The sequence below is a fragment of the Stegostoma tigrinum genome, chromosome 31 (genome assembly GCF_030684315.1).
Source record: "Stegostoma tigrinum isolate sSteTig4 chromosome 31, sSteTig4.hap1, whole genome shotgun sequence".
Taxonomy (NCBI): domain Eukaryota; kingdom Metazoa; phylum Chordata; class Chondrichthyes; order Orectolobiformes; family Stegostomatidae; genus Stegostoma; species Stegostoma tigrinum.
Window position 1 is genome coordinate 41,246,143 of NC_081384.1, and position 18,159 is coordinate 41,264,301.

The 18,159-nt window shown below is 44.3% G+C and overlaps 1 protein-coding gene and 1 long non-coding RNA gene across 6 annotated transcripts in view; one reads left to right on the forward strand and one right to left on the reverse strand.

Annotated features, from left to right (window-relative positions):
- The window catches only part of LOC132206112 (uncharacterized), a 344,203-nt gene that overhangs the window by 261,644 nt on the left and 64,400 nt on the right, over positions 1 to 18,159 (reverse strand). The gene's annotated exons all lie outside the window — the stretch shown is intronic.
- LOC125466178 (corticotropin-releasing factor receptor 1-like) overlaps positions 1 to 18,159 on the forward strand; it is a 271,407-nt gene that overhangs the window by 48,201 nt on the left and 205,047 nt on the right. For all 5 annotated transcript variants that reach the window (XM_059638669.1, XM_059638671.1, XM_059638672.1 and 2 more), the window contains one exon: positions 12,115 to 12,223. In XM_059638669.1, coding sequence (XP_059494652.1) covers positions 12,154 to 12,223 — 70 coding nt within the window. In that variant the 5' untranslated portion in view covers positions 12,115 to 12,153. The remainder of the gene's footprint in view (positions 1 to 12,114; positions 12,224 to 18,159) is intronic.

Here is an 18,159-nt window from a genome sequence, read left to right on the forward strand (position 1 = left end):
TTGCAAAATAACTATTGCCTGTGACTTTAACAAATATTTCACTGAGATAAGGTCTCACTCCAGAATCTGATATTTAAGTTGTACCCCAATTTAAACACTGCAGTCAAATTCCAAATTCTAAATTTCCCAGATTTGACCAATCTTACTGGGATCTGATCCTTTCTGGTTAGAATGAGGTGCTTTGCAGCAAAGGCATTGTGTGTAGAAGACCTGCAGACCAGCAAAATTGAATCCAAATGTTAGATATTTCATGTTCACACCAGTATTTTCTTCTTTCTATGTGTGAAACATAGAGTCTTATGTTCTGTTCAGTCAAATCTTCAAAAATACACTTCCAACACATTGCGGATGATATACTTAAAATCAAAAATCTTCAGAAAACTCCAGCTGCCATCGTGTTACATTTTTGTCTGAAAGAAGAATGTGTGTCTCTCACACACTCGGCACAACAATCATGTTCTTTATTTGAATATATGACTATCGATAGGTAGATTTACTGTAAGGGTAAATGGGACTTACTGATTTTAACTCCTGTTTAAGGCAGCTCTCATTTCAAGAGAATGAAACATTCTTTTTATTTAACCTATTTTTCTAATAAATCTTTTCAGAGACGTTATTCCACACCTGTGGGAATTGAACCTGGGATCCAGGGGTAGGGACGCTAAAGCTCTGCGGTCTCAAATCACCAGGATTAAAATATTGTTTGAGTAGTGACACTGTTGGGGGAATGAAGATCTGGGTTTCACCTCAAAAGTGAAGTTCTGAAATAAAGGCAACCAATGTGGGACTTGTGAATCCACGATTCTGAAATTAAGAGTCTCATGCTTTACCGCCTGAGCTATCTGGGTATAATTAAAGTCTCGACTGAGAGCCAGCAATGTTGGCTGGTATGGGCATTAAGCTACTTTCTAATCAACCTGTTCAGAGATGTAACTACACATCTGTAGATCAGATGGGACTTGGACCCAGGTTTCCTGGTCCAGTACCAATGATGCCTCTGCTGTGTAGCAAGAGGGCCTCTGGAAGGGACGTTGATCTTTTAAAAAAAAAGATCAGCCTATTTATCTAATCAAGCTGTTCAGAGATGTTATTACATGTCAGAGCAGGTGGGACTTGGACCCAGGCCTCTGGGTCCAGGGATAGGGACACTACCATTGTGCCGCAACATGACCTCTGTTCACTCTTACAATTCCTTCCATGGATAAGTCACACTTGCTCCTATTTAATTTTATTTTTCATAACTAGCCTGCTGCTAAATCATGAGTGTCTCTCATTAAATTCACAAAGTATAAGCACTATCTTCTGGGACAGTGCAACAACAAAATTAGAGGAAAGTAGGAAGAGAATTACATTGAAATAGAGTTGGAGGGGCTGGTCCATTTTTACTTATTTACAAATATTTTATTTAAACTTATCTTGCTAATCAACCTACTTGAGACATCACTACACACCTCTGGAGCAGGTGGGACTTGAACCTGCATCTCTTGGCCCAGGGGGTAGGGACAGTGCCACTGTATCCCAGAGGGCCCTAACACTGCAGTCTATACAAGATATCCCTAAAAGGACACAACACATATTCAGGAGGTGGCTCAGGTTGTGGGGGCATGGGCTCTTGACAGAGGTTCAGGATCTTGGGTCCAATGTGAAATTCCATCCAAGCAGGGGTAATGCAGATGGGATTCCACCGCACACCTGAGCATCCTCCAACTGGTGCCTGACATTGGGTCTGAACACTGTTGTTTTCAGGGGACGGCTGGCATCAGCCACAAGCTGGATGCCCACATCCTAACATCACCTCCTTGAGGCAAGTCCCCCGCTTCCTTCTCCAGCTGGTCCAGAACCAACAAAATGAATCCTAGAACCATTCGCCCTCCAGCAACAGGTTGTTAGAGTGCCGGTACACAGATTCGAGCTGGAAACCAAATGGAAGGAGCTCTGCTTACACCAGTGGGAGGAGATGGCTGAGTGGTATTGTCGCTGATCTGTTAGTCCAGAGACCCAGATAACATCCTGGGGACCTGGGTTTGAATCCCACCAAGGCAGACGGTGGGATTGAATTCAATAGATATCTGGAATTAAGAGTCAACATCTGCTTCACTAACGTCATTTAGGGAAGGAGACTGCTATGTTTACCTGGTCTGGCCTCCATGTGACTCCAGACCCATGGAAAGTGGTTGATTCTTAATACACCCAGAAAATTAGGGATAGGCAATAAATGCTATATAGCCAGTGACAGCCCTCATCCCATGAATGAATAAAATAAAACCAGGTGATGGTCCCTGCATGGTACCCGCTGCATGGAGGCCACCAGCACACAGGAGGCGTACGCCTGCAAAACATAGAGGCAGTTGAGCCTCAGCACTCTGACCCCAGGCCTCACAAAGGTGAGGCTCCTTGAAGATGAAATTAAAATCCCCAACAATAATGCATTGGCCTTCGTCAACGGAGGTGAAGTGAGTGGATACTTTTTCGAAGAAGTGCGTTTACTTCGGCCTGACCAGAGGAACGCATACGTTCACAAAGTGAAGAATTGTGTCCCCTTGGGCAGACCATCAGGTGAAGCAAGCACCCTGGCACAGACTCCTGGACCCGCAAAATCTGAAAATGTGGGGCCAACAAGATAGCCAATAGCCACCATGTCAGAATTGCAGGCAAGGTGACTCATGTAGACCAGGCCCCACCCCCCTTGCCACGCCAGAAACCAGGTGGCTTCATCTCCTGGGATGGTATGGGTTTCTTGCAGGGAGCACACCACATATTTCCCGTTCCAAAGGACTGAGAAGTTGTAGAATCTGTGTTGTGATCCTCTGCAGCCATTGATGTTGATGCTGGCTATGGTAGTCTTCATGCTGGCAGCAATGTGAAACCCATCAAAGTTTTAAAATGCTCAGTGCATGGTTGAAGGAAAGCCACACGGTCCCTTGCCTTCCCCATCAAGAAGTGTCCTGAACTGCCACCAGGACAATCCAGGTGCCTGAGAGGCGCCCAGGTGGACAAGTTCAAAATTATTCCAGCAGTCCAGAGCCAGCTGAACTCTATTGCAACAACTGAAACTTTTCGAAAGAAAATCCTGGGGTTCCTCAATGAGGATAAGGGGAAACTCAGTGGAAGGCACCAGGGAGTCCAAAAATCTTGCTGGAGACAGACACTATGTCAGCCACAGCTCCCATTATCGACACTGTGTAGTCCTCCAGGCAGTCATCCCCAGCCACCTGCTCTCCCACCCTGGCTGAGAGTTGGCTTTAAGTTACCAGCTGGCTGTATTCGCCCAAGTTACACCACATGTATGTCACCAGCAGGGACTTGCTTAGTGGACTCCATCAGGGGACGCTCTGGCTCTATGTAATTGGTGGCAGGGACTCGGGGGCCCAGCTCATCTCCCGACACTAGGTCGCTCGGCTCCTCAGGGAAAATGTCTTCCTCCAGGACCAAGGCACTCGATAAAACAGCCTGGGAAGGAGGAGTAAGCAAAACACCTCCCTCTTCTCTACCACCCGATGACTTGGTAACAGTAACCACACTACAGCCTTTGCAGGGCTCCAGCTCAATCCCACATGTCACTGGGATTTTGGCAGCAGAAGAGCCTGCTGTAAACTCCCAAGGCTCGAGACCGCTAGGCCACAGCACCAGAGGGGCAGGGGGTGCTGCGGGTTCTCCCCTGGGGCAAGAGCAGTACCTCACCCTGATGAAAGGGGACTTCTGCTCCTGCAGGGAGCAGCATTTCTTCTTTCATGGTGGTGGTCTCCTTTAGCATGCCATGTCTGGTGTTCTTGGGAGTTTTGCACCTTCTTGCCAGCTGCTCGACAATCACTTGGCTAGGGCAAGGCTGGTGAGTGACAATGTCGGGGAAGACTGTCTCTGTCATTTCTTATTGCGCTCTGAACTCCCCATAATCAGGTGACAAAGGGCCAGGCCGGGGAAACTTTGAGTGGGATTGGGGTGTTGGTCACACAATCAAGGTTCTCACTAGTGGAATCACATCCAGAATTATCTAGAACTGATCATTCACTTCAGAAAGAAGGGAGGAGAATGTTCCCCCATCTAAATCAATGGAACTGAAGTTGAGAGGTTTAAGGGCATCAAGTTCCACAGAGTGACAATAACCAACAACCCGTCCTGGGCCTATCACATAGGTGTCACAGTCAAGGCACAACAAGGCATCTTGTTCTTCCTCAGGCAGCTCAGGAAATTTGGCATGTCCATAAGGTCCCTCGCCAACTTCTACAGACGCACCACTGAAAGCAAACTGTCCGGGTGCATAACGGCCTGGTATGGCAACTGCTCTGCCCAGGACTGTAAGATACTACAGAAGGTTGTGTGCACAGCCCAGACCATCACGATGCTGGCCTTCCATCCATGGAATTCACTTACACAGCTCACTGCTGTGAGCAGAAGGCTGTCAGGAATGGCTGTCAGCACTACTGCCTGGACCAGCCTCGTACAAAACCGTTGCAGCTGAGCACAGTCGCTAGGCCCAAGCAGCAACCGCAGACAGTCCAGGATAGGGCTGGGCCCAGGCAGCGGCAAAACAATTCAGTACGAAGGTGGTCCAGGCAGTAGTGCTGACCTTGTTTCTAGAGAACAAACAGCAACTGCAACTATTGTGTGACCTTGCCTTCTTCCTCAATCTGGACTATACTGCTTCTACAAGCTCTTCTCTCATTTCCTCTCAACAGGCTAGTCTGAGCTGAGCCACTCTCCTCTCATCCAGGCTACTCCCCTCAGTTATAGAGTCATACAACATGGAAACAGATCCTTCGGTCCAACTCATCCATGCCCATCAGATTTCCTGAATATGCCCAGTCCCATTTGCCAGCATTTGGCCCATATCACTCTAAACCCTCCATCAAGATGAGAGGGGAAAAGATTAAGGGAGATCTGTGTGGAAAGTTCTTTCTGCAGAGGGTGATGGGTGCCTGGAACGCGTTGCCAACAGAGGTGGTAGAGGCGGGCATGATAGCATCATTCAAGATGTATCTAGATGGATACATGAATGGGCAAGGAACAGAGGGATACAGATCCTTGAAAAATAGGCGACAGGTTTAGATAGAGGATCTGGATCGGCACAGGCTTAGAGGGCAGCTGGGCCTGTTCCTGTGCTGTAATTTTCTTTGTTCTATATTTATCAACCCAACCCGATGCCTTTTAAATGTTGTATTTGTACCAGCCTCCATCATTTCCTCTGGCAGCTTATTTCATACATGCAGCACCCACTGCATGATAACCTTAAACTGTGCCCTCTAGTTTTGGACTCTCCTACCCTGGGAAAAAGACCTTAGCTATTCACCCTATCCATGACTCTTGTGATTTTATAAATCTCTATAAAGGTCATCCCTCAGCCTCCGATGCTCCAGAGAAACTAGCCCCAACCTATTCAGCCTCTCCTTATTGCTCAAACCCTCCAACTCTGGCAGTATTCATTACATTTCCTCCCAATAGTCGGCCACTTCCTCTGCCTGTGGGGTGTGGCTGACTTCCTCCAGGGCAGCTCAGTATCTCAGCGGTCAGCACTGCTGCCTCACAGCACCAGGGACACAGCTTCAATTCCAATCTCAGCTGACGGGCTATATGGATTTTGCACATTTTCCCATGTCTGTCTGGGTTTCTGCCAGGTTCTCCAGTTTCCTCCCACAGTCCAAGGATAGAATAGAATCAGAATCCCCACAGTGCGGAAACAGGCCATTTGGCCCATTGAGTTTACACCAATCCTCCGAAGAGCATCCCACCCAGATCCACCCTGATACCCTATCCCTGCATTTCCCACCATAAACACCATGGGCAATTTAGCAATGGGCAATCCACATAAACTGCACATCTTTGGGATCTGGGGCTGCGAGGCAGCAGTGCTAACCACAGCCATCCAGATGTGCAGGATAAGTGGATTGGCCGTGTTAAATTACCTATAGTGTTCAGGGATGTGTAGGCCATGTAAAATGTAGCATGATGGGGGGGGGCAGGAGGAAATGGGTGCTCTTCTAGGGTCGGTGCGAACTTAGTGGGGCAAATGGCCTGTTTCCGCACTTTAGGGCTTCCATGGATTCTATTTGTATCTTGCTGTCATTCCAGGGGTGGGGACATTACCACTACACAAAAAGAGGGCCCTGGCATGGGCATTAAAAACAGAGTTTGATAATGATTACCAGCTGCTTGAGGAACATAGGACCAAAGAGGCCCCTCAGCTCATCAAGTTTCCTCACCATTCAATTAGATCATCTATCTCAATGCTACTTTCCCACATTATCTCAATATCCTTTTGATATCATTAGTCTCCAGAAATCTGTTGGTTAGCTTTGATTATTAACTATTAATAATATTGATTATTAGCTGAAGTCATGTTACATCACAACACACCTCAGAGGCATATTTACATATTTATCTTCTCCAGTCTCTGCCATCCCAACAGTAGCTCAGTGAATATGGTGAAGGAGAGAGTCCTAAACTCCACTGCCATCTTCTTGTGCTCTTCTTGACATTTTGTGATGTCTCCTTATTGCAATGATCTATTTTTATGATCATGCTTTCCATCGTCCCCTCCTCCACCCGTAGGCTATGTTGAGCTGAGTTGAATCTTTGAATTGTTCTACATTTAGTTGAATTCTGAGCAGTCCATCTGCCTGCTTTCAGAAAGGTCAAGCAGGGTCCTCCCAGCTATTGTCAGGAAAATCATCCTCTGCAGTTGATTGCTTCCGAGGGCAAGATGAACAAATGAAGCAGTTCCTCTTGTTTAATGTATAAAACTTAATGGGCTTCAAAGTTCCATTTTTAGTTTTGCATGAGATGCTGTTCCTTCAGCTTGTGGTTTAAATTCACCTTACTCAGTGATCTTGACAATAAGCTGATGAACAAAATTTCATGACGAACTAAACGACTGAACATTATTCGTATAATAAACTCTTCACATGGCACTTTCAGAATGAGGTCATGGGTGTCAGAGGAGAGTCTTAGAGACAATATAAACTCAACGACAATATGGGCAGTTGGAGAGAGATTGGAGAGGGACATTTCAGATCACAGAATCATAGCCTTGCTTTTATGTGGAAAGAGGCCATTCAGCCCATCACATCTACACCAGCTCTCCAAACAAGCATTTTGATCATAGAACCTCTACAGTATGGAAACAGGCCATTCAGCCCATCTAGTCCACACCGCCCCTCCGAAGAGCACCCACCCAGACTTATTCCCCTACCCCTGCATTTCCACATGTCTAACCCACCTAACCTGAACATCCCACCTACTCTGTATATCTTTCAATTGTGGGAGAAAACCAGAGCACAGTTTTGACTTAGTATCATTCTCTTATCTTTTCTCCATACCCTTGCACATTATGTTTATCCAAAATAATTGCTCAATTATTGTGGCACAGTGGCTCAGTGGTCAGCACTGCAGCCTCACAGCACCTGGGACCCAGGATCGATTCCAGCCTCACGCGACTGTCTGTGCAGAGTTTGCACATTCTCCCCGTGTCTGCACCGGTTTCCTCTGGGTGCTCCGGTTTCCTCCCACAGTCCAAAGATGTGCAGGCTAGGTGGATCAGCCGTGCTAAATCGCCCGTAGTGTTCAGGGATATGGGGGATGGGTCTGGGTGGGATGCTGCAAAGGGCAGTGTGGGCTTGTTAGGCCGAAGGGCCTGTTTCCACACTGTAGGGAATGGAATATAATCTAATCTAATTCTCCTGAATGCCTTAATTGAATCTGTCACCACACATCCAGAGAGCGGATTCCATACCCTAGCTAAGTGATACTTTTTTTCCCCTCTCTCATATTGCATGTTTTGTTTGCATACTACTTTAAATCTATGTCCTCTCATTCTTGATATTTCTTACAAGCAAGACCAATTTCTCCCCATCTATTCTGCCCACTCATGATTTTGAAAATTTAGAACACAGAATAGTATAGCACAGTACAGGGCCTTCGCCCCACGATGTTGTACCGAACTTTTACCCTAATCCTAAAGTCAATCTGACCACCGTCCCCACCTTATACCATCATCCATATGCCAATCTAATAGTGACTTAAATGCACCCCTAATGAGGCCGACTCCACTACCCCCTCTGTCCCCGACCATTCTGAGTAAAGAACCTACCTCTGATGTCTCCCCTATATCTACCTCCACTCACTTTAAAACTATGCACCCTCGTAATAGTCAGTTCCACCCTAAGAAAAAGTGTCTAGCTATCTACTCTATCTACACCTCCTGGCCCTCACCTCTCCTAAGTAAAACACTGTCAACTTAGAACATAAAACAATACAGCACAGGTGATCCTTCAGCCCACCATGTCTCTGCTGATCGTTTCAATTCAAAACTAATCCCATCTGTTTGCATATGGTTTCTATTCCTCTATTCCCTGCCTGTTCACATGTCTGTCGAAACACCCTTTTGCTTATGCGTCTACTTCTACCACATGCAATGGCAGAATGTTCAAAGCACCTATTATCTACTGTGTAGCAAAACTTTCCTTGCACATCTCCTTTAAATTTTGCCCCTCCCACCTTAAATCTATGTCTCTAGTATTTGATAATTCAATCTGGTAAGAAGACTTCAATGATTCATACCTTTTGTAGTTTTAAAAGTTTCTATCAGGCCACCCCTCAGCCTCCAAGGCTCCAGCAAAAACAGCCGAAGCTTGTCCAAACTTTCATATACCCAGTCAGTCCTGAAACATTAACTTTTCTGCTCCTCTGATGCTGTCTGACCTGCAGTGCTTCTCCGGCTCTACATTTTATTGACTCTCATATACCCATACGGCCTTCGTGGTCTCCATAATGCCCTCCCATAGTACAGCTGTGATATTCTCCTGGACTAATAATGCAACTTCACCACTTCTTTTAGATCCATTTCTATCTCACCTGAAGCATATAAATCCTGGAATATTGACAGGTGATGGCTTAGCGGAGTTCTTGCTAGACAGTTAATCCAGAGGTAATGTTCTGCGTTCAAATCCTGGCAGATGGTGGGATTTGAATTCAATAAAAATCTGGAATTAAGAGTCTAACAATGACCATAAATCCAATGTTGATTGTTGAAAAAGCCCATATGGTTCACTCATGTGCTTTAGGGAGATGTGACATCAGACCCACAGCAATGTTGTTGACTTTTAACTGCCCTCTGGGCAATTAGGGATGGCCAATACATGCTGCCTAACCAGCCATGCCTTCATCCTATGAATGAATAAAGGGAATAAATGTTTCTGTACTGGCTGCAGCATCATAGCTCCATGTACTAGTCTAGGCTTTAAGCTCATCTACCTATTATACTTTTTGCAGTAAAATAAATACACTTCAGACTGCCAGTCCCACCATGCTCGTTTAGGAAGCCGTGCAATAAAACCTGGGTGTTGGGGTGGCATAATCCTGCCTGTTCCACTTTCTGCTTCTTTCCCCTCCCCCAGTGGCATTAGCAAATCTCCCTGCCAGGATATTGATGCCCCTCCAGTTTAGGTTCATCTAGTCTTTCTTGTATAGCTCCCACCTTCCCTGGAACAGATTCCACTGATCCAGATATCTGAAGCCCTGTGTCTTCTACCAATTCTTTAGCCACATATTCAATAAGTACTACTTTCCTACTCCTGGCTTCACTGGGAGTTATCCCAAGGTTACAAATGTAGAAGCCCTACTTTTCAACTTCTTTCCTAATTCCCTCAATTCCCGTTGCAGGAGCTCATCTCCTAAAGCAGAAAAGATGGCTCAATTAGAGAAAACAAGGGAGATCGGGGTTAGTGTTAATGCCAAAGAGGAGGCACATAAATTGGCCAGAAAAAGCAGCAAAGCTGAGTTCTGGAAGAAATTTAACATTCAACAGAGGAGGACAGAGGGTTTCATTTGGAAGGGAAAAATAGAGTCCTGTATTAAGCTTGCAGAAAACAAAAACTGACCACAAAAGCTTCCATAGATTTGTGAAAAGGAAAAGGACTGGTGAAGACAAACGGAAGTCCCTTTAAGTTAGAATCAGGTGCTTAAGGAAGTGGCTCTAGAAATAGTGGATGCATTAGTGATCATTTACTGTGTTCTATGGACTCTGGATGCTATCCAATGTAATGGAGGGTAGCTAAGATAACCCCACTTCTTCAAAAAGGAGGAAGAGAGAAAATGAGGAATTATAGTCTGGTTAACCTGACATCATTGGTAGGAAAAATTTTGGAATCAATTATTAAGGATGTAATAACTGAGCACTTGGAAAGAGGTGATAGGCTCAGTCCAAGTCAACATGGATTAACTAAATGGAAATCATGCTTGACAAACCTTCTGGAATTCTTGAGGTTTGTGACCAGTAGAGTTGAAAAGCGTGAATCGATGGGTATTATGTATTTGGACTTCCAATAGGCTTTTGACAAGGGCCCACATGAAAAATTAATAAGGAAAATTAAAGCATTATATTGGATGCAATGTATTTACGTGAATAGAGGACTGTTGGCAGACAGAGTTGGAATAAACAGGTCCTTTTCAGAGTGGCAGGCAGCGATGTGTAGGGTACTTCAGGGTTCAGTGCTGGGACCCCAGGCATACTCAATATACATTAACAATTGGATGAAGGAATTAAATGCAATATCTCCAAATTTGCAGACAACACTAAGCTGGGTGGCAGTATGTGCTGTGAGGAGGATAATAAAAGGCTGCAGGGTGACTTGGACAGACTAGCCGAGTGGGCAAATGCAATATAATATGGATAAATGTCAGGTTATCACATTTGGTCCCCAAAATGGGAAGGCAGATTATCAAATGAATGGCAGCCATTTAGGAGGAGGTGCAGTGAGACCTGGGTGTCATGGTGGAACAGTCACTGAAGGTTGCCATGCAGGTGGTGAGGAAAGCTAATGGCATGCTGGCCTTCAGTGAGACGATTTGAGTATGGGTTAGGGATGCCTTGCTGCAGTTATACAGGACCTTGGTGAAGCCACACATTGAGTATTGAGTGTAATTTTGGTCTCCCAGTCTGAGGAAAGAAATTCTCACTGTTGAGGGAGTCCAGTGAAGGTTTACCAGACTGATACCCTGGGATGGCTGGGCTGATATGAGAAAGACAGGATCAACTGGGGTTGTACTCACCAGAACTTAGAATAAGGAAGAGGAATCTCGGAAACAAAATCTCAATGGGACTGGATAGACTAGATGCAGGAAGAGTGTTCCTGGTATTGGGGGACGATGAGAACAAGGTTCACAGTCTAAGAGGGTACTTGGTCTATTTGTAAAGACGGCACTATAAAAATTTAGGTAGCCAGTACAACTGGTTGGTAAAAGTATGGGCTTAGGTAAATATTGGGCTTCAGTAAGAAAGGTGAGCAAGATAAAGGCAAGGTAAGATTCTTTTATCTTTCTCAGTGTAAGGGGCAAAGATGGCAGTTAGGACAGTGGTGCCAGATATGGGAGATTAGGGAGCATTTTAATGTCCCTGATGACTATGTATGCAGGAAGTGTGACTGACTGCAGCTCCTCACAGGCTATGTCGCTCAACTGGTGTTGTCATCGGTCACACTGGAGAGCAGGCAGTGGACAGAGAGTGTGTGACAGACACTAATTAAGGAGCTGTGGTAACACTGCAGTTGCAGTCAAGTAGATGGGTGACCGGTGCTGCTTGTTTTCAATTCAGGAGAGACTTACCATTTGCCTCTGGTTCTACTGGGTCTAGTCACTGCTGCCACCGTGTAGAAATATCAGATATGCTTTTGGGTGAAAGAAAATGAATGGAATTGATTAAACATAACTATATATAAAATCTTGTAAGTGAGGACATCGCTGGAAACCTACAGACATATCCCAGTTCCATGTAATCTAAGATAATGGGAACTGCAGATGCTGGAGATTCCAAGATAATAAAATGTGAGGCTGGATGAACACAGCAGGCCAAGCAGCATCTCAGGAGCACAAAAGCTGACGTTTCGGGCCTGGACCCTTCATCAGAGAGGGTGATGAAGGGTCTGATGAAGGGTCCAGGCCCGAAACGTCAGCTTTTGTGCTCCTGAGATGCTGCTTGGCCTGCTGTGTTCATCCAGCCTCACATTTTATTATCCATGTAATCTAATATTACTTATGCACATGTCCAGTAGCTGTTATTAGTGGAAAGGTTTAGTTAACTATGTCACAGCATTTGATTCCAGTTGTTGTTTCTTCCGTTTTTAGTTCAGCATTCTTCTCTCTGAACACGCGATCCTTCATTGCATGATGCTGCATTCAGCTACCATACTTGATCAGTACTGTGAGGCTCTCTCAGCTGCAAGCAACTTCACAGGTGAGCAAACAGACCTTGTAATGAACAGCTTCATTCTCTAAATACCAGAAAGATGGTTCAGTCACAAAGTTATTACTAAATCTGCAGAAATTGCTGACTCTACCTTTCTGACTGTGAGATGACCACTACCACCTCAAAGTTTATGCTTCCTTATTGCAGCTCACCATCACCTTCTCCAGGGCAATTATGGATAGACAATAAACACTGACCCAGCCAGTGACACCCAATTCCCATGAATGAATAAATTAAAGTTCCTCTTTGTTATACCACATCTACAGAGAGCTTTATTTCTTTTTACAATATTTCTGTTCATATATTGTTGCTTTAGGGATATTTTAAGATACCCCCAAACAATTTACAAATAATGAAGTAATTTGAGAGTGCTCTGTATTGAAGTAGACAGCAGGGATTTGTTGCAATATTAAAGCCGAACAAAAATGAACTTGAAAATTACGGCATAGGCAATGCCTTATCTTCATTTTGACTAATTACTAACAGAGTACTAGTTTCTCACATTTTCTGTTTCCGTTCCATGATTTTGTTCTTTGTTTTATGTTGTTTTGTGAAAGATAAAAAGGGTGATTTCAGGGAAGAATATTTTTACATGATGACAGGTAATGACTTAGAACTCACTGCCCATGAAGTTGCTGGAATCAGAGATATGAATAATTTCAAAAGAAAATTGGATACACACTGGAGGAACTTAAATTAGCAGAGTTACAGGTAGAGCACAGGGAACTAGAACTGGTTTGACTGCCCTCCACGGAACTGACAAAAACTCATTTAATCTGTGATACAATTAAAGAAATTAGCACAGACAGAGAGAGGATTCTGTGTGGTCAGGCAGGTTTAAAAGAAACTAAAGCTCCAGGGCTAGATGAAACACATCTCAGGTTATTAAACAAGCAAGGTAGGAAATAGCAGGCAATTTTCCATTTAGGAGCAAATCCTGATGTTGAACTGCTTTCCCACTGTCTCCATCTCCATCTTCATTCTCACTTCTTTGGGCAGGAATCTAGAACCACCATCACCAACATTGCCCACTCTATCACAAACCCCCTACTCCACTGATTTTGTCACCTGCCTCCTGTATTCTCTCTCCGCTTGGACCTCTTCTGACCCCTTACCTGCCCTCAACATTATGATTGAAAACTGTTAGTGTGTTATTGGCTATCCCAATTTCACTGCTTCCCCCCCCACCAAACCTGTCCCCCTCTGAAATTGCAACACTTTGCTCTCTCAGGTTCAACCCTAACTTTGCCATCAAACTTGCCAACAAGTGTGATGCCATTGTTGCCTGGCACACTTTACCTTGTAGAGGCTCAAACCCAACTTACTACCTCCCCACTGAACCATGACCCCCTTATCCAAGCATCAGGCCATTGTTGCTTGGACCGTCACTGACCTCATTCCTTCCAGAGATCTTTCCCCACTGCCTCCAACCTAATATTCTCCCAACCCCAGACAGCCTACTTCTACCTCCTTCCCAAAATCCATAAACCAGACCACACCAGTAGACTCATCACATTAACCTATTCCCATCCCACCAAACTCATTTCATCCTACCTTGACTCCATCCTTTTTCCACTTGTCCAAACTGCCCACCTACAACCATAGGTTGAAAAGTTTAATAAGGTGACTGACTGAGTCCGCCACCTGAAGGTTGAATACAGCCTTAATAGGTGCTAATTACTATTGAAGCTTAACAAGTATGAGTCATCACAGCTCACCTCAATTTAAAAGGTCTTTTGAAGTTCTTGCACAACAGTGTCTTTACTGAGTCACTACATATGCAATGGCACATGATGTCACAATGGCACAATGAGTCTAATGAGGTCAGCCAGGTGGATCTTTATAGAAAATAATTAGAGCTGTTAGTCCAGTTCAATCAGAGTACCCTGATGAACAGGTAAGAATGGGAGTACACTCCTGTCCCACTTTTGATTTCAGATGAGTACTGCTTGTTCACTTGGTTTACTGACTGCCTTGGTGTTTTCCTGGTGGTGGAAATGTGTAATAAAGTTATGTTTCACTGTGTTTTTACTGACTTCCCTCACCCCCACAATACAGGTGAAAAAATTTAGAATCTCCTCTGTTTGAGAATTGACTCTGAGCTGGCTGACCATAGCTAGTGTTTCCTTGGGAAAGAAGGAAAAAGGAACAGTGTCTAACATCCTCCTCACTCTGACAGAACTGGATTAATGTCAGTGATTCTCCAGGAAAAAGATAAATGCCTCTGGAGTATTTTAGCTGTGATGAGAGAAAAAGTATAGTCTTGAAGAAATTAACTTACAACAATTGTCTTTGAGTTGGGGTTGCATTTGTAGTCCTACAGCACAGAGACAGGCCCTTTGGCCCAAAGTGGTTCATGATGACCAAAACATCTATCCAATTTCCCTGAGCTTGGCCCATATCCTTCTAAACCTTTCTTCCTATCTATGTATTTGTCTAAATGTCTGTTAAATGTTTTTAAGGTACTCGCCTCAGCCACTTCCACTGGCAGCTCCTTCTATATGTGTATCACGCTCTGTATAAAAATGTTGCCCCTCAGGTTCCCATGTATTCTTTTCTCCTCCTCTTCCTTTAAACCGATGCCCTCTTGTTGTCAATTCCCCAAACCTTGCAAAAACCCTGAGTATATTCACCCTAATCATGCTTCTCAATCTTATATACTTCTATAAGATACTCCCTCAGTCTCCTATGCCTTGAAGAAGAAAAAAAGTCCTAGCTTGTCCAACCTCTCCCTCTAACTCAGTCCCTTGAGTCCCAGCAACATCCTTGTAAATTTTTTTCTGCACTCTTTTCAGTTTAATAACATTCTTCCTACTGTAAGGCGCAACCACAACTGAACATAATATGCCAATTGCAGCCTCACCAACATCCTGTAGAACTGCAACGTAACTTCCCAACTTCTACACTGAATGCCCTGACTGAAGGCCAGTGTGTCAAACGCCTTCTTTACTGTCCTATCTACCTGTGACTTCACTTTCAGAGAACTATGCACCTGAACTCCAGGGTTCCTCTGTTCCATTATACTCCTTAATGCGCCACCATTCACCATGAAACTCCTACCTTGATTTATTTTCCAAAATGCAACGCCTCACACGCATTCTTTATTAAACTCCATTCTTCATTTCTTAGCCCACTTCCCCAGCTGATCAAGACCCTCAGAGATAATGGGAATTGCAGATGCTGGAGAATCCAAGATAACGAAGTGTGGAGCTGGATGAACACAGCAGGCCAAGCAGCTTGGCCTGCTGTGTTTATCCAGCTCCACACTTTGAGATCAAGATCCTGCTGCAATTTCTGATAACCTTCCTCTCTGTCCATGATACCACATATTTTAATGTCATCTGCAAACTTACTAATCATACTTTGTACATTCCCATCCAAATCATTGACCTAGATAACAAACAATAATGGGCCCAGCACTGACCTCAGAGGCCTCCAGTCAGACAAGCATCCTTCTAGTATTACACTCTCTGCTTCCTACCATCAAGCCAATTGTATATTCAATTTGCCAGCTCTCCCTGGATTCCATGTGATCTAACCTTCCAGAGCTGGATTACCATGTGGAACCTTATTAAAGGCCTTACTGAAATCCATATAGACTTAAGCTACCATCCTGCCCTTATCAACCTTCCTGGTCACTTCATCAAAGAACTCTAACAAACATGTCAGGTATGATCTCCCACGCACAAAGCTATGTTGAGTATTAGTAATCAAACCCTGTCTTTCCAAATGCATATATATCTTATCCCTTAGAATCTTCAAAAGTAACTTACCTACCACAGATGTTAAGGTTACTTATCTATAATTCCCAGGTTTTACTATCACACAATTATTTGGAAAAGTTGACTTATTTGACCCTGCTGTTGAAAACTGGGACCAGTACATAGAAAGAATTTTTTTTTTCAGAGCAAATATTGGGGCAGATAAAAAGCAAGTAATTATCCTGACTTTGTGGACACACATCTGCTTTGACTATTAGGAGCCTGAATTTCCCTGAGATCCAAGCCTTTCAAGAGTTGATGGATTTACTTAAGGAATATTATGACACCAGGCCTCGTCTACTTCTGAGGTGCTATCGGTTTTGCTCAGCAATTCAAAAACCAGGGGAACCCATATCAGGATTTAACCCTTAATGAGATGGTGACAGATTGATTGTTTGGTAAGTGGGATGAATGATGTAACCCTGCAAAAGCACCTAGGAGTTGAAGCTCAATTGGACATCAAACAGGCACAACAATTGGCTTTAGAACATAGAACATAGAACAGTTCAGGCCTTTCGGCCCATGATGTTGTGCAGACCGTTTACCTGAAACCTAAGGTCTATTTAACCTCCACCTCTACCATATAGTATCATCCATATGCCTATCTAATAGCCACTTAAATGCCCTTAATGAGGCTGACTCCACTACCCTCTCCGGCAATGAATTCCATGCCCCTACCATGCTGAGTAAAGAACCTACCTCTGACATCTCCCCCTTATCTAACTCCACTCACTTTAAAACAATGTCCCCTCGTAAAAGCTACCTCCACCCAAGGAAAACGTCTCTGGCTGTCTACTCTATCTATACCTCTGATCATTTTGTACACATCTATCAAGTTACCTCTCATGCTTTATCATTCAAAAGAGAAAAGCCCTAGCGCTCTCAACCTTTCCTTGTAAGACCTTCCCTTCATTCCAGGTAACATCCTGGGAAATCTTCTCTGCACCTTTTCCAACTCTTCCACATCTTTCTTGTAATGAGGCAACCAGAACTGGACATGATACTCCAGATGTGGACGAACCAGGCTTTTGTACAGCTGAAGCAGAACTTCACGGCTCTCGAATTCAATTCCTCTATTAATGAAAGCTAACGCACCATATGCCTTCTTAATAACTCTATCCACCTGGGTGGCAGCTTTCAGGGAACTGTGAACATGAACCCCAAGATCCCTCTGCTCCTCCACACTGCCAAGAATCTTTAGTTAATCCTGCATTCTGCTTTCAAATTTGTCCTTTCAAAATTAATCACCTCACACTTTTTAAGGGTTAAACGCCATCTGCCACTTCTCAGCACAGCTCTGCATTCTATCAATGTCTCTGTGTAACCTAGAACAGCTGTCCGCACTGTCCACAATGTGACCCACCTTCATATTGTCAGCGAACTTGCTAATCCACCCTTCCATTCCTTCATTCAAATCATTTACAAGGTTTCCTTGCCCATGTTTAACCTGAAACCATGAGACCTCATGTGGTCCGGAGTCAATGTTGAGGATTCCTAGAGCAACACCCTCCTGACTGTATGTCACTGTGCCACCACCTCTGCTGGATCTGTCCAGCCAATGGGACAGGACATATCCATGGTGATGGTGGCGTTTGGGACATTGTAAGGTATGATTCTGTGAGTATGACAAGTCAGACTATTGCTTAACTAGTCTGTGAGCCAGCTCTCCCAATTTTGGCACTAACCCGCAGATGTTAGAGAGGCGGACTTTGCAGGGTTGACAATGCTGTTTGTGCCATGGTCTTTTCTGTTGCCTAGGTTAATGCCAGTTGATCTGTCTGGTTTCATTTCTTTGAGACTTTGTAGCAATTTGTGCAACTGATAGTCTAGCAAGCCAATTCAGACAGCAATTGAGAGTCAACCACATTGCTGTAGGTCTGGAGTCACACGTAGGCCAGGCCAGATGATGGTGGCAATGATATCATGGCGCTCAGTAGATTCTTAATTCCAGACTTTAATATTAATTATTGAATTCAAATTGTACCATCTGCCATGGTGGGATTCAAATCCGGATCCACGGAACATAAACTAGGTTTATGGATAGCAATAATATCACTAGGCCGTCGCCTACCCTATAATCTAAGATCTAAGCTCCACAGTCCTGTCTGATCCAGTTATCAATGTTGGTGGGTAATTAAACAATTCACTGGGGAAGTAGGCTGC